The sequence below is a fragment of the Anguilla anguilla genome, chromosome 9, assembly GCF_013347855.1.
Source record: "Anguilla anguilla isolate fAngAng1 chromosome 9, fAngAng1.pri, whole genome shotgun sequence".
In the NCBI taxonomy this organism is placed as follows: domain Eukaryota; kingdom Metazoa; phylum Chordata; class Actinopteri; order Anguilliformes; family Anguillidae; genus Anguilla; species Anguilla anguilla.
In genome coordinates, this window is record NC_049209.1 from 42726497 (window position 1) to 42742277 (window position 15781).

At 41.5% G+C, this 15781-nt stretch overlaps 1 protein-coding gene across 1 annotated transcript; it reads left to right on the plus strand.

Moving 5' to 3' along the window:
- The first annotated feature begins 5856 nt into the window (after positions 1 to 5856).
- gusb (glucuronidase, beta) lies at positions 5857 to 15626 on the plus strand. Its single transcript, XM_035433178.1, has 12 exons — positions 5857 to 6140; positions 7601 to 7786; positions 8666 to 8847; positions 9272 to 9414; positions 9555 to 9742; positions 9938 to 10090; positions 10618 to 10796; positions 11034 to 11180; positions 11835 to 11919; positions 12472 to 12648; positions 12931 to 13066; positions 13796 to 15626. Exons 1-12 carry the CDS (start codon positions 5925 to 5927, stop codon positions 13942 to 13944), a joined length of 1941 nt encoding a protein of 646 aa, XP_035289069.1. The 5' UTR covers positions 5857 to 5924; the 3' UTR covers positions 13945 to 15626.
- Positions 15627 to 15781: the final 155 nt, after the last annotated feature.

Below are 15781 nucleotides of genomic sequence, written 5' to 3' on the forward strand. Positions count from 1 at the left end.
ACATTTTGTTTTGTTTGTACCGGTAATTAAACCACGGACAATCTCCCCACACGGCCACAGTTGTAACAGTTACGAAGCATTCACAAGGATGCTCGCATTCCTGCCACGAGCGCCTCCAAGACAGACTCGCTTCTGTTGCTCATTTATTATTGAGGAGGGCAGCTTTAAGATTTTATGGGCCCTATTTATTAAAAACAAAACAGGATTTGGCATTGAGCAAATTCCAGTCGATGTAGAAAACATTTGGGAAATGGGAAAAGTTTGCGTGCGGCGCACTTCCAGTGGACGTTGCCGTTTTCATTCAGTCTTTAATAATGCAAGTGTGTCTGTTTAAAACACTCACAGGCCACGCTTTGCACCTTATTTTAATGACCACTCAGGCAAGTTTACAAAACAGCGCCAAAAAAAGTTCTGCATGTGGGACACTGTCTGTTTCGAATGCCGTTAAATGCTACAGGAGAAACTTGCACTGAAATCCTCGTGGCAATACTGGGAAAACTTCACTTCCTCCTGAATCTTCCTCCTGAATTTTATTTCATCTGCAGTTGGCCTCTTGCTACAGCAGAGGTGGGCAATTTTGGTGCTGGAGGGCCGGAGAGCATGCAGGTTCTTGTTTCCACTAGCCACCATGGCTAAATGAGCTAGCTGGCTATGCAGTTCAACTCTGGTTCATTCGTAGATTACAGCAGATCACAGCAAAGCATTTCATACAGGGGGACAAGAACAGTCTTCGGCTGTCATTCACGTGCCTACCAAGTAATGTAGCTAAAATGTCAGATGGCGTAAATGATAGGGATAATTAAGTAATTAAGGTCAGAAGTTAGCATGAAAACCAGAAGCATGCAGCCCTTGTTGTCCACCTCTGTATTACAGCAATTATTCAAATACCGGGTACAGCTGCGCCCATCAGCACAAAAGCTCATAAATTACTCACTCTTTCACTTGAAATATAAGCATAGAAAAGAGTGCCGATTGGCCATTTCCAACTACAGGGAGAAATGCTGAGTAAGGCTGCTGACAAGTAGTGGAGGTAAGTCTTGTGAAGACTGTTTGGGTGGGGTGCAGTGCTTACCCTCACAAGCTTCTAATGGGATCACCAAACATGACCTCTTTCCACTTATTTCATTTCCACAGTTTCAACTAAAAATCGAATTGCCCAAATGGGGATACCGGCAAAAACTAAGCTTCAAGTAGACCCCAAGTAAATTAGGATGCAAAAAAGTGGGTCATGCAGTATTTTGTGAGTTGAAGTCCGTGTATATGGTGAGCACACAGCTCACCTTAGTTCGGCACTTTTAAAACTACTGTGCTGTTTGTACGGCCAGTAAACAGCAAAACATTTGAAACTTCTTTTCTCAGCACTCTCAGCCTAGCTGGGCACCACTTACTGTCCCCTTTGGTCTGTAACATGCATTTTTAAGCAGGTTGCAGTGTTTCAATGTGACGCACCAATGGCGTGACAAGAGTAGGGCCTACCAGACTACTTTCACAACATCACAACCTCCAGGTGTACGGCTACAGATACCCCCAAGTAACAATCAAAACTGCTGAATTTGACCAACTGAACCTTAAACAATGTGTGTCATCTACTCTGGAAGTCTTGTACAATGCATAATTAATATCCTAACTTGTTACTCTTGTATTTTCACTGGAGTAAGCATTTTGGTGATGCACGGAGGTTACATAAAGTCTTCCGTTTATCCCCACGGGACCTAGCTCATGTAAATTAAAGAGACTCAAAAAATCAAGGCTATGGATATTCCAGGCTTTAGAATTCTTTATTCTGAACTATACCTTTAGTGAGGAAGACATTTAATTTTAAATGATCATAATTAAATTTTGTAACATACTGAACTAATAAAATATGCTATATAGAACATGCCCCTCATTTGACATTTTCCAAGGAGACATGGGAAATTATTTGGACAGGAAATTAGTTTTAACCCCCACCAATATCTCAATGACCTCATTTTGTTTGGGTTAGATTCAGTGACCTCATTTAGAATGTAATCCCCCCAGTTGTGTTGTAAGAGTCTGAGGTTTTTCTTTCTTTTTACAGCTGAAATGGGGCTTTATAATGTCTGACCCTGGAGCAGAATGTTATGCTCTCGTTACCAATGCCTATTCAATAAGGGACAGTTGGAATTTTGTCAAATTGTGTTCTTAAGGGAGCAGCTTCACCTAGTGTTGAAACTTGGGAATTGCATCTTCAAAAATCAGGCAACTTGACGTCTTGAAAGCCCAAGATGATGTGTAGGAAGCAGCCACTGTAAAAGCTACCTTGATTTAGAGGCTTTTTGACTCAACATATAAACTGTGTTCAACAAAATGACTCCAAACACATGTTTTTGGTTTTAAAATACAAGATTACAAATAAAGTGATGATTAATGAATACCAGTCCAGTTTGCACTGGTGTAGAATCTAGCTACTTTGGACACAATGCCTTTTCAATGAAAAGCATGAGGCATACACAATGAGTAAGTGAGGCTATACAAACCCTGGACTGTAGTTTTACTTCAGTCAATAAAATGCTATCCAATAAAGCACTTTTGATGGAACATCATAGATAAGTCATAAACAATTAGCATTATAGCAGATATAAGTTGCCAAATATGCCCTGGTAACAGAAATCACCTTTAGAGAGGTGCCGGTAGACATACGAAAAAGCAATGCCTGATCTAAGACTGTCCCAATGAAATAGCTAAACAGCTTTGCTGTTCACACTCAGAAAAATACCATATGTTACTTACTTGAGAGGATGGCAGGCAACATTGGTCTCCTAAAGGGAACCAAGTACACACTCAATGCTCGAGTGATCCCTTCCTTTTAGCTACATTGTACATTTGAACCAAATTTAAAAGACTCCAGCGAGCTCATATGAGATACCACACAGCCTACCTTGTGTGCACAGTGCACATTGTCAAGGGAGATCCACATCCAAATCCAGATGTTCAGTCCCACGGGACGGGACCCTACTGTTCTAATATTTCTATTTCTGTTACATCTATCTCTCTTGAAATCCCCTTTTTTATGTGGAGATTTTCTGGAGGGTCAACCCTGTGTGTTGGTGCCGGGGGCTCTACAGCAACTAAACCCCCGCCCCAGCCTCTGTTTGGGCTTGGTGCCTTGATGAGGGGGCCCCTGGTGCTGACATGTTACACAAACTTTTCCTGGCCTTGGGTAACTCTGGTTTCGTTCATTTCTCCTACCCATCGCTGTCACCCTATTCCTAGCCCCCCTTCGCTGCCTATCCCTGGTGCGCATTGTAAATTTCAACACCCAAACCTGGTACATTGTACATATGGCACTTTTAGTGAACTCCACTTCATAGAACAAAAGCGGAATCAGCTCCCCAGCAAAAAGGACAAAAGTATCAAACACTTCCAAAAACTTAAATCGGACATCTGTTCAGAACAGGAAATCCATCTCACACAGGCAGAGGAGTTTTGGAAACTCACAGTTAAGTGGACTGCCCAGGCTTACCATGCTACTTACAACTGCAAAAGAAAAATGGTGTCGCCTTTCTAATCAGTAAAAACACACCGTAATCCCATAAAACAATCACTACTGATTTGATAGGCAGTTGTTTCATAAATGATGGCAGCACTGCCACCAAAGATGACATGAAAGCAGCAAATGTTTAAAGTCTAACACAGACTCCTGCATTCCTCCATACACATTTCTCATCAGACCTGTCCAATTTTCCCAACTCTCACACGATCCTGACTGGTGACTTTAATAGAGTCCTTAACCCATATTTAGACCACTCAATCCTAGCCTCAACATATAAACCCCATCACTCCTCATCCATAATCAAACAAGACATGTCAGATTATGGACTGAAAGATATCTGGAGACTTCACAAAGTGAATAACAGGCAATATCATATCATAAATCACGCTTGGTTATAGATTTCTTTTTGTCAATAATTCCATTACACATAGAATACAGATCCAGCCATTCATTACATTCTAAAGCCAGACCATGCGTGCACTGAACTCACATTCATAGAATCATCACTGCAAAAGTAGTGATGAGAGGAAAAATAATTGCCTTCTCTTCACAAAAAGATAAAAGAAACAATAATAGAAAACAACCTGTAAAAGGAGGTGAAGACATTGGACCTCTTGGCCTAATGACTCAATTCTAAAAGAACTAGGCTACTAAGGGCCAAACATGAACTGAACAACATATCAATAAAGAAACTGAATTTGCCCTCATAAGACTACAACAGCAATACGTTGATATTGAAACAAGACTGGAAAAATACTACCAAATATATTAAAACAAGCTGCAGAAAATTCATTAATCATGTATAGTGCCATGAAAAAGTATTTGCCCCCATCCTGATTTTCTCAGTGTGACAAATATGCAATAAGTCTGAAAAGTAAACCCCCTTAGTTACTCAATCAACCAATTAACCAAATTTAATTAATAATTAGATTCAGCTGATTTAACACAGTCAGGCTTTATTGTCACCAGCCTTGAATCTAAACCTCACTCACACAGAACCTTACTATCAGAGTTAAGTAGTCACCACAAAGTTCCTGCAAGCACACTATTCCACAATCAAGGGAAATTCCAGACGAGAGGAGAAAAAGGTTGTTGAATTATTTTTAAAATGTGTTTTGTATTTACTCAGTTTTCCTTTGTCTAATATTACATTTTTGTCTAAAGATCTGAAACCATTCTGCGTGGCAAACATGTAATAAGAGGACATCAGGAAGGAGTCAAATACTTTTTCATAGCACTGTATAGAGACACCTGGCAACACATCCCAAAACCCAATTTAACTTAACAACACATGCACATTTTTATTCTGACCTTTACATGCCTGATCACAACACCACATTAGAAGATGATAAAGCCTTTTGGAGAAATGTCTCCATACCTAAGCTACTCAAACCCCAATGAAATAACCTAGAAAAGTCACTCTATTCAGAAGAACTTAGAAAAACACTTTCCCACATGTATATCAATAAATTGCCATGAACTGATGGATCTCCATCAGAATTTTACAAACAATTTTGGCCACTTTTTTGCACCACTATTTCTTAGAATAATATCTGAAATTCTCTCATTCTTCAATGCCTTATCACATGAACACTGTAATTACACTCATGTTGAAACAAAACAAAGACTCCACTCAGTGTTCTAGCTACCACCCATTTATCAATTCAGATATAAAAATAATAAGAAACGCCTTTTTTCCATCCAAATGGAATCCATATTGACAAAAGTGAGGCATTCCTTATAAAACATGCAGAGACTATTTAACTTAATACACTTCACTAACCCCTAAATCATTTTGATTTTTGACCAATATTTCATTAACTTGATAAAAAAAATTATACAGCTTTCCTAATGCATCATAATTAACATTTTGTCCAGTACCTCATTGTAGTTGAAATGGTTTTGATTTGTATATATTGATTCTTAATAACCATTATTGGCTAGTGCAACGCTCAAAAATCTGTCGATTCCACTTCATTTGCACGCCAGCTTAGGACATTAAATTAAATAATTTATATCCTCTCACAAAAATATCAATACACGTCATTAATAACCACAAATTAATGGTGAGTCAAGGATCAAGGATTTTAGAAATATGCATCCTGCTGGGGTGTAGGCTAGCAAATGTTTCTGTGGTTCCCCTTAAAACTGTAGACCAAAGCAAACTTTTTTGCTTAGCCCAGTTCCACTCGGCATATTTCCTTTTTCCGATTTTTGTGACCTTACACTAACTGGTCTTGCCCTAGTCCTTATGTTATCTTACAGTAACCGTAATCCTACGCATACGTAAATTTAAAAAACAGACCAGGCTGCTTGCAGATGACACTCAATCATGTGACCTAGGTCGGTTGTCATGTGACTTTTCAAGTTAACTGGCTGTCTTGCTTTGCGGGATTTTGCAAAGGCTGAGATGGAGAAGATGCGAAAGCTAGTATTCGCCAATTTTATTTGCATTTCTACAATATGGAATGTATGTCGCGCATTAGACGGCGGAATACTCTATCCTCGCGAGTCGATGTCACGAGAAATTAAAGAACTGAATGGATTGTGGAGCTTCAGGGCCGATTTTTCACGGAACAGGAAATTGGGCTTTGAAAAGGCATGGTTCAAGAGTCCCTTGGCACAGGTAAAAACCAAGTGCCACTATCGCGACGAAAACTAAAGCATTGAACTGTATTCTCCGTGTCAAGCTACAAACAAGCTAGATAATTTGCTTAGGAGATTTAACGTTAGTTAGCTTGATGACTACTGTATTTTGACCCTGAGTAAATAGGCTAGCTTGCAGAGTACAGTTGGGAAAAGTCCTGACGCATGCAAGTTGTAAGTCATGCTCCAGCTACAATGTTACCGTGAATTTAATACGCCTCAACCAATTCCTTCTTTTTATCGTTTACTAGTAAATTTATAAACCAGCGTTATCCCAACGAGTTAGCTTGCCACAGCAACTGGCCCTCTAACCTGCCCCCTCGCTTGTTTAATTGAATGAGAATGTTTATTATTAACCTAGCGCCCTCGTTTATTAAACAACTAGGAAGTAGATCGTGTTAGCATAACAAGAAGCTAACAGTGGCAGATTAGCCTATTCGTGTTGATTAAAAAAACGAGATTTAAAGCATGTAATGTCCTGAAGTATTGGCAAGAAGGACGATCGCTATTGATTCGTAGATTTCCACCCCTACTTTGTCCTCATATCTGCCTACAAAAGCCACCGACTTCCAAATCAGCGATATAATCAACGGGAAAAAAGGAAACGGTCCTTCTTCCCTAAGAATGTCACTTCACTCATGTTGGAGGGGATCTGTGCGCGCTAACAATGAAAGGAATATCTAAAGATGGCATGCGTATTTTTTAAAACCTGAAAAGGAAGTGAGTTGTTTGTGCGTTTCAATTAATTGAAGGACATATAATAGACATTCAACTTCCCAGTCTCGTGCAAGTCATGCAAGGTTTACGATTTGGTATTTACAGAACAGCTTGGGATGCATTCAGAAACATGACAACTTTTTGACCAATCTTGTGCAAATGCCCTGGATTTTATTTCTGAAATAGGGCCAACATGTACTACCACCTTAAGTTTTGTGTCGATACGAACCGTACTCAGGTGTTGTAATGCTTGTGAATATTATATTTGTAAGTAAATATGTTCAAACTAATAAGCCAATTTATGCAGACACAGCCAAAAAAAAATGTATGCCCTTTTTTGTCCTTTCAAACTTAAGAGTTTGTTTCAACTCATTTGCACTTTGGCTTAGGAAGATACGGCATTGCATATTTACGTTATCTATTCAAAAATGTTTTCTTTTTACAATATGTATTGACATTAATTTTACCGAAAACAACTAAATTTACAGTAGTATATTTGCCCACCTGTCGTAATCTATGAAGTTGGTTGCAACTCAGCAGGTTTTGTTTTGTACATTTGTACAGGCTGGCCATTTGGTGATCTGTTAACTAGAGAAACGATTAGTTATATTTCTTTGAATCATTCAAGCTAAAGTGATTCTGCATAGGTTCTCTGTGAAATCACATTATCATTTTGTCACCACTGTAAACTGATTTTCTCTAATCCTTCAATCTCTTATGTAGACAGGTCCTGTGATCGACATGCCTGTGCCTGCCAGCTTCAATGATATCACTCAAGAGCCCCGACTAAGGGACTTCATTGGCTGGGTGTGGTATGAGCGGGAGGTGCTGGTCCCTCCCCGCTGGGTGTCTGATGAGGGCCTGAGAATAGTGCTTAGGGTGGGAAGTGCACACTACTATTCTGTGGTTGTAAGTATTCCATCCTTCTGCCCTGTGCATTGTGGGAAACACCGGTTTCAGTTGCTGGGCACCATGAAGATCATTATTATTGCTTGTACATTTACTGAACTTGTTCATTCACAAATTGATACAATAGAGGCAAAAAACCATATTGCATTCTTACAGTAGTTTCTACTTATACCTGAATCACCTTTACATCTAAAATCTAAAGAGGTTTTGGTACTCTGTCTTCAGTTCTTCAGCAAAAGGTTAAACAGGTTTTGGGAGTCCACAAAGAGCAAGTGCTGTGTGTCCCTTTCAAAGTTGTTTGCTGAAAGAGCACATGGGTGTGCTGCTTAAAATCCCTGAAAATGTGGTCAGTCCTTGCATGTGGTCAGTCCTTCTTGAAAAGATGAGGATCAAAGTTTACCGGTAGTGCTCGATTGACCACACTTCCCATTTAAAAAGGGATGATTACAAGCATTACAAAGAAAACTGTGAAAATATGTGGTTTATCAAAGGGTGTGTGAACTTCTGCCTTTCTAATCTCTAGGGATGTGAAATGGTGCTTTTATCTTTAGTTGAAATGCTGTTTTTTAGTTGTTGGACAACTGGCGGTGATTTCTATATTTTGGGCAACATTCCTTTTGTTAGATGAAATGGAAAATGAAAAGTGTCTCAAGTTATGTATTATAGCGTCTCTTGCGCAGTACTGTAATGCACAGCAGTTAAAACGTAAAACTTCCCCAATCCTTTTCACTTGTGCTTTTTTTTTTTTTGGTGATTAATTAAATAGGCGTGTTCACGGTCAGGTCAGACAAAATTTGCCGCATGTTCTTTAACAGTGTATGATGCACTGGAACCTCACCCCCTGACTGTGACCGTTGCTTTCCTGTCTGATCCTGCCAGTGGGTGAATGGGGAGATGGTCGCTGAGCACGAGGGGGGCCACCTTCCGTTCGAAGCGGATGTCAGCAGCGTGCTCCGAGCTGACCCCACCGTTCCCTGCAGGATCACCGTTGCCGTCAACAACACACTGACCCTGCAAACATTGCCTCCCGGCACCATTCAGCACATGGACGACCTCACAAAGTTAGCATTTTATATTGTGACTCAGCAAATTGTGTCAAGGTCCTTTAAAAAAAAAAAAAAAAAAAACCCCTCTTTAACCCTTTGCTTTCCGAAATGTTAGTACTGTAGGCCACTGCAATGTATTCCCTTTTTTTTTGCAGTTACCAGATTTTTCAAACATTGTCAGATAAGATAGTGGATATATGGGTAAAGATCATTGCTGTGCAAATTAGTTTTCTAAGAAACTGAAATGTGATTAATTTTCTTTGTGCTAATCAACAGGTACCCTCTTTAACCCTTTGCCTTCTGAAATGTTAGTACTGTAGGATACCGGAATGCATTCAGATTTTTTTTTTTTTTTTTTTTGCGCAGTTGCCAGATTTTGTTGCCAAATTAGTTTTATACAAAACTGTAATGTGATTATATTTTTTGTGCTAATCAACAGGTACCCAGCCAACTATATTGTGCAGAATACAAATTTTGACTTCTTTAATTATGCTGGAATACACCGACCCGTGCTACTATACACTACCCCGAAGGCTTACATTGATGACATCACAGTGGAGACAAGTTTTGCAGATAATATTGGTGAGTGTGTACCCCTGATCCTTAGTAATGAAAATACACCGATGTTCTGGAAAGACTCCTGGCTTTTCAGATGGACTACATGGAATGGTCTCCTAGAATCTGACTTTTCAGAGTGCCAATGCTGCCTCCTCCTTTTCCAGGACTAATAAACTACCAGGTGTCTGTCAAGGGCAGTCAGAACCCGGCAGTGAAGGTGATGCTGATGGACAAGGATGGTCATTGCGTGGCCACTGCCAATGGGTCGTCTGGGATTCTCAAAATTGTGGATGTCAATCTGTGGTGGCCCTACCTAATGCATGTGAATCCGGGATACCTGTATTCTCTTGAGGTACACCTGCTTTTGCAGTTGTTAAAATGATACTATATCATGTTAGGTCTGTGTTTTACTTGTCTTTCACAACCTTGATGGAATGGTTTGAGGTTGTATACCGTTCCAGAATTTACAATTTTTTTTTTTAAATTGTGGAATGGTTAATTCTGGCTCTGGAGCAGGATGGATAAGAGTGACTTTCCTGTGTTCCAGGTGCAATTGAAGGCAGTGAACGGCAGCTCGCAGTATGAGGATTTCTATACTCTTCCTGTGGGCATCCGCACAGTCCAGGTCACCAAGACTCAGTTCCTCATCAACAACAAGCCCTTCTACTTCCATGGAGTCAACAAGCATGAGGACTCTGATGTGAGTACCAGCAGGGGGCAGCAGTACACAGTTTTTGAGTCCCTGGTCACCTGATTATCTTCCTCATTGAGTTTCAGTGCCCTACCAATGTGCCAGTCAGCCTTGCTCTTTGTCCCTTTAAGCACTCTAAAGACACAATAAACTAATGCCACTGATAACATTGTTCAATAAATCAATATAATTAATCTGGCAGACATTTTATTCTGTAGAGAAAAAAAACTTTTAGTTTATAAGTTATTATTTATTTATGAATACCATTACTTTTCTTTAACCAGGCAGGTCAGTGTAAACTCATTTGATTCTCTCACTGTTCATTGGCTCCATAGACCCTTTCATGTCCCATGGTTACCATGGTGCCTCATGCTATTCATGTAAGGGATGATGTCATATCAACTGTGTAGGGGATTATTAGGGTAGGCATGTGTACAGAGTGCGTTTTGGCAATTTGACTAGAGCACCGGGGTCAACAGTCACACCCACACTCCCCAGGGCGTGAGTGGCCTTTTACGAGCTGCTGTGTTGGGCAGGTTCGAGGGAAGGGCCTGGACTGGCCGCTTATCGTGAAGGACTTCAACCTGCTGAAGTGGCTGGGGGCCAACTCCTTCCGCACGAGCCACTACCCCTACGCCGAGGAGATCCTGCAGATGTGCGACCGCCACGGAATCGTGGTCATAGACGAGTGCCCCGGCGTGGGCATCAAAGACATGTGAGGGGCGCCCGCCCGCCGCGTCGCCGCTTTAGCTTCCGCTAACGGCTAGCAAACAGCCTCTCAGCCCTCACACACTACCCATGCCAACTGCAGCCATTATATGGATGACCACTGAAAAGGAGAACGGCATCTATATATGTCGCGCTTGTCCTATGACCTGTATTATAACGAAGCTGTCCGGCAGATGTGAGGATGTTGATTTTTTGTGTGTGTGTGTGTGTGTGATCCCCTCAGTCGCAGTTTTGGAAATGCTTCCCTTGCCCACCACCTGGTGGTGATGGAGGAGCTCGTGAGGAGGGACAAGAACCACGCCTCTGTGGTCATGTGGTCCGTAGCCAACGAACCTGCTTCCGAGATGCCTCCTGCTGGATTATACTTTAAGTAAGATGGCACATCAGCGTAGGCAAATGTTTATTATGCTTATGCATTGAATGGTAGATACTGCTGTGTGTTATCATTTCTGTCTATGTACTTTACAACATGAATGTAATCTACCATTGAGCAGAACAGTGTTTTCTTAAGTTGCACTTTCTCAGTCATGTCCTTAAATGCTTATTTTCACTGTGCCTAATGCATGCTGTTATATACCCTTGCCTAGATGTGACATTTTAACATACAGTAACTAAACTACATTTTAACATACAGTAACTAAACTACATAATAGGAGGCCTGGCTTTACTTTCTGTTTGCATACCCGTGTTGTAGATTAGCCCTGTTCGTTTAGCTGTGGTTGATGGTGGAGATATGGAGTGTTGGGTGTGTAGTTGTAGCATGTTGGTGCTGGAATGTGGTTAGGGTAGCCCTGGAAAGATCTTACTGAGGGAGGAGAACAGGTGGCGCAACCAGTTACTTAAGATGGGGCAGAGCAGCATAAAACTAAGGAATGACACAAGACTTTGATCTTATCAACAACAAAAAAACTCATCTCCTTCATTTTATGCTCAAATAAATTAAGAATACACTTCATATGGTTGTGGTTCTCCATTTGGTTCCAGTTCTGTGCCGTTTAATGTAATGAATTCCCTATGTTTTTAGGACGTTGATTACGCACACCAAGTCTCTGGATTCTTCTCGGCCTGTCACCTTCATTACCGATAGCAACTTTGACAGGGATAAAGGGGTGAGAGTGGTATTCTTTTCCATCTGCTGTGAGCCGTACATTTTCATTTGCCTGGCTAAAGTTCCTTCTACAGTGAGTGTACACTGTGCTGTATCTTGGCTGGCAAACTACAACAAACCTGTTCTCTTTGAGCACAAAAATGTGACTCATTCAAAAACAAGCTTCACCAAAGGAAAGGACTTGAGCAGCATTCCAACACGCAAAATGCACTTCCCTGATCCGGTCTGTGCAAGTTTGCACTGCTTCGTTCAGGTTTCCTGCCTCTCATCCCAGTTCCTTGTGTGTAAGCACTGTGTAGTGCTGTGCTATACTTTCGTTCTAACTAAGAGTATCAGCCACATGACCTTGGCCTTTATTATAGATCATTACAGCTTTATCTTGAGATTACACTCTGCCAAATGAGGCTGTATATCGGGAATGTTAGCAATGTAAGTGCAAAATTAGCATTAATGCAGGCTGCAATTTCACAGCCCTCCGGCAACCATAGCTCTGCAGTAGCATCTATTGGATGAGGGGGAGAAAATAACTAGTTTGGTGTTGTTTGCACTCTAGGCTCCCTACGTGGACGTTGTTTGTGTGAACAGCTACTTTTCCTGGTACCATGACCCTGGGCATCTGGAAGTCATTCCCATTCAGCTGAACACCCAGTTTGAGAACTGGTATAGCAAATACCAGAAGCCCATCATTCAGAGCGAATATGGAGCTGATGTTGTTCCAGGGCTCCACACTGTGAGTGCCTGGAAACCCTTTCCCTCTTTCCTTTATACACCTAGACATAATATGCATATATGATGCACAGCACACAGATATAAAGGATTTTTCAACTGAAGACCCATGCATTTCAAGTCAAATTGTCTTGTTATATTAAAATGAATGAATGAAATAAGCAATTATTGGCTTAAAGGCAATTTGTTTTACACGAGAACCGTGAGCTAAAACATAAAAACATAAAGCGTTGACTGACGATTTAGGTCAGAATGATGATAAATGCTCTGCGCTTTTTGCCGCCAGGACCCGCCCATGATGTTCACAGAGGAGTACCAGAAAATTGTCCTGGAGAATTATCACCGCGTGTTTGACCAGAAGAGGAAGGAGTACGTCATCGGCGAGCTCATCTGGAACTTTGCCGACTTCATGACGGCGCAAAGTAAGACAGATGTTTACTCTGAAATTGCCCTAGCAATTCAATCTCATTAAATTGCCGGTGATAAGAAAACGGCTGTTACTAAAAAGTGTGTGTAACAACGTAAAACCAGATTTCGCCTCACCTAATTAAGTACTGCTTCCGCAATTTCTAAAATGACCATGGCCATTTGAACGTTATGCAATCTTATGTACGCAAATCCTACCCTGGTAATAACAGGAAGGTATTATTGACATTTGTGGACACGCCCCTCTATCCCACAATGCTTTCTCGGGCGTTCCCGGAGCAGGGCGTTGTGCGGTTCGGTCCTGGTATTTAAGGCTGGCGGTGTCGCGCTGTGTTCAGCTGAGACCCAGGCGGCACAGCGGCAGCGTTCATAATTACGTGCTGGGCCGGCGACGGCTCCCCGCTGGCGCGCGAGACGGGCATTCACATATTCCTCGAATTACCATAGCGGGATGTCTGCCATAGTGACAGCCCCAACAGCGTGGCCTCACAGCCCGCCCCAAGGGAGATTTAGGTCACAGCCTGATGAAGCATAAAAAAAAAAAATAATTCATATTAAAAAAAGACAGGCAGTAGAGGTCAGTGTATTTTATTTTTTTTGGCACTTCTCCTTTCACTAGCTAAGAGGAGGACTGGTCTCAGATCCATTAAGCTTCAGTAGTGCACACACACGCACGCTCACGCTTGCACGGAAATGCACGAGAGCTGTCTCTTTCTCCCTCGCAGCCATCACTCGGGTCGTGGGGAACAAGAAGGGCATCTTCAGCCGGCAGCGACAGCCGAAAACGGGCGCGTTCATCCTGAGGGAGAGGTACTGGAAGCTGGCGAACGAAACGGGCCTCCTGCCCAGCTGGACGCGGTACCCCTGCCTGTGAGGGCACCGCCGCGGCCGCCACGGGCCAACCGCGCTGCCGGAATCAGAAGGGGAACGGGGGACGCACCAGCGCAAGTGCCTTTGAACTCAGTGCCTTATTTCGTCAGACGGGACAAAAGGATGGTGCTCTTATTGATCGACGCGTCATATCCTATGGGTCAAGTTTTTTTGTTTTTTTCCTTCAATCAGAGAACAAGTTGTTTTGCTATAAATGTGAATTTCAGTTTTCATCATTTCACCGCTATCCATATTGTATGTTGTCTAAATGGCAGTTTTGGCTATTTTCATAAGCTTTTGTCTTTCAATGCAGGTTACAATAACAGGTCAACATTAGCCAGAGCTAAAAAAAGGAACAAAAAAAAAATGGGTTTCAATCCTGTGTGAACGGTGTCTCCCACACTACCCACACTGTTGCGACTGTATGTGACTTTCCCATAATCCCCCTTGTGTGGCAGGAATTGCAGTGTTATTTTTTTTGTTAAAATACCATGGTAGGAAACCAGCCCATGGGCCCTGCCCCAAAAGCACGTGAGCTACATTAACTGTCATATGGAAGCAAAATACCACCATTACAGCTGCTGAAAATCTTGTCGGAGTCAAACTTTGGGCTGGGCGGGGGCGGGGTGTAAGGGCGAGGGAGGAGAGACGGGTTTAGCTGGGTGTTGTTCTCGTACCACCCACAGTGCTCTCTGACGCTTCTGTAGCCTGCGGCAGTTATCTTCCATTGTGGCATCAGTTCAGGATACCTTAACAGCAAACTCCTAAATCAACAGTAAGCAATTGAGAGAGGAATGTCATAGATGGCATAAAATGGTAGATCTTTGGCATTTTTTGGTTTACGTAAAATCAGCAGTGCCTGAATAGCTTGAGCTCACCAAGTCTGATTAGGGGAAAGCAGTTTGTCACACCAGGGATAGATGTTCTACTGTATGTGATTTCTGACTTTAAATATCTCTGACAAATCAGTGTAAAGTTTATGTACAGTAAATTGCAATGTACAGTTACCAGTACCCCAAGACATATGTTGTAAGTTTTGAGTATAACAAACTATAAGGTTTATGTGTGTAAATTTAACCAAGCAGTTTAAGTATAATTTTTTATTGACCTCCATAATGCAGTAAATTGGAAGTCCTTAAGTATAGTTGCCTCTCTCTTACCCCTTGAACCACTATGCCCTCTTATGGAAGAATAAACACTACAGCTCCTTCATCAGCTGGATTGAATAAATGAGGAATGCACATTTAAAATATTTTCCATCCTTGGGATGTTTATACCCGCATGTTTTTATTACAAAAAATGCAGACTGCTCAGACCTTGTTCATCACAGGTAAATGGTTCTTTGATTATTCCCAATATCATTATGATTTATCAGGGAAACTTCCAGAAAGGACAAAATACTTTTAAACAAAGCATTCGGCTGATTGAAATCCATCACCAGAGAAAAAAGGTCTGCTCTCATACCAGTGATTTCTGCAGCCGAATTCTTAGCCAGTGCACTTCCAATACACAAAAATGTGAGGCTATACAACTTGTTTCTGTCTGCCGGTCATGAATGATAAATCTCAACACTATTCGGGGTAATCTATTCTGGGTTTTTATCTTGATTACTTGCACATGCCAGTATTTCTAGAAAACTGTATTTTTGAAACTCTATTATCAATAAAAATCTTATTGTGTATTTTTCAGCTTGTCTGTGAAATGTTTTTGAAAACTTGTCTGTGAAAGCTTTTTACCCCTTTGACATTATTAGGAACCCGTGTCATCAGTGGTGTGTCATGTATCTGTGTCGGAGTTCGAGGCTTGGCTGCAATAGCAACCTTTCTGCCATATTTAAGTGG

What these genes read in the sequence shown, in the direction of transcription:
- gusb (XM_035433178.1), top strand. Translation starts at nt 5,925, where the DNA reads ATGGAGAAGATGCGAAAGCTAGTATTCGCCAATTTTATTTGCATTTCT. An exon ending in CACACTACTATTCTGTGGTT is followed by an intron (nt 7,787 to 8,665) that starts GTAAGTATTCCA and finishes TGATCCTGCCAG; the next exon opens with TGGGTGAATGGGGAGATGGT. An exon ending in ACTTTGACAGGGATAAAGGG is followed by an intron (nt 11,920 to 12,471) that starts GTGAGAGTGGTA and finishes TTTGCACTCTAG; the next exon opens with GCTCCCTACGTGGACGTTGT.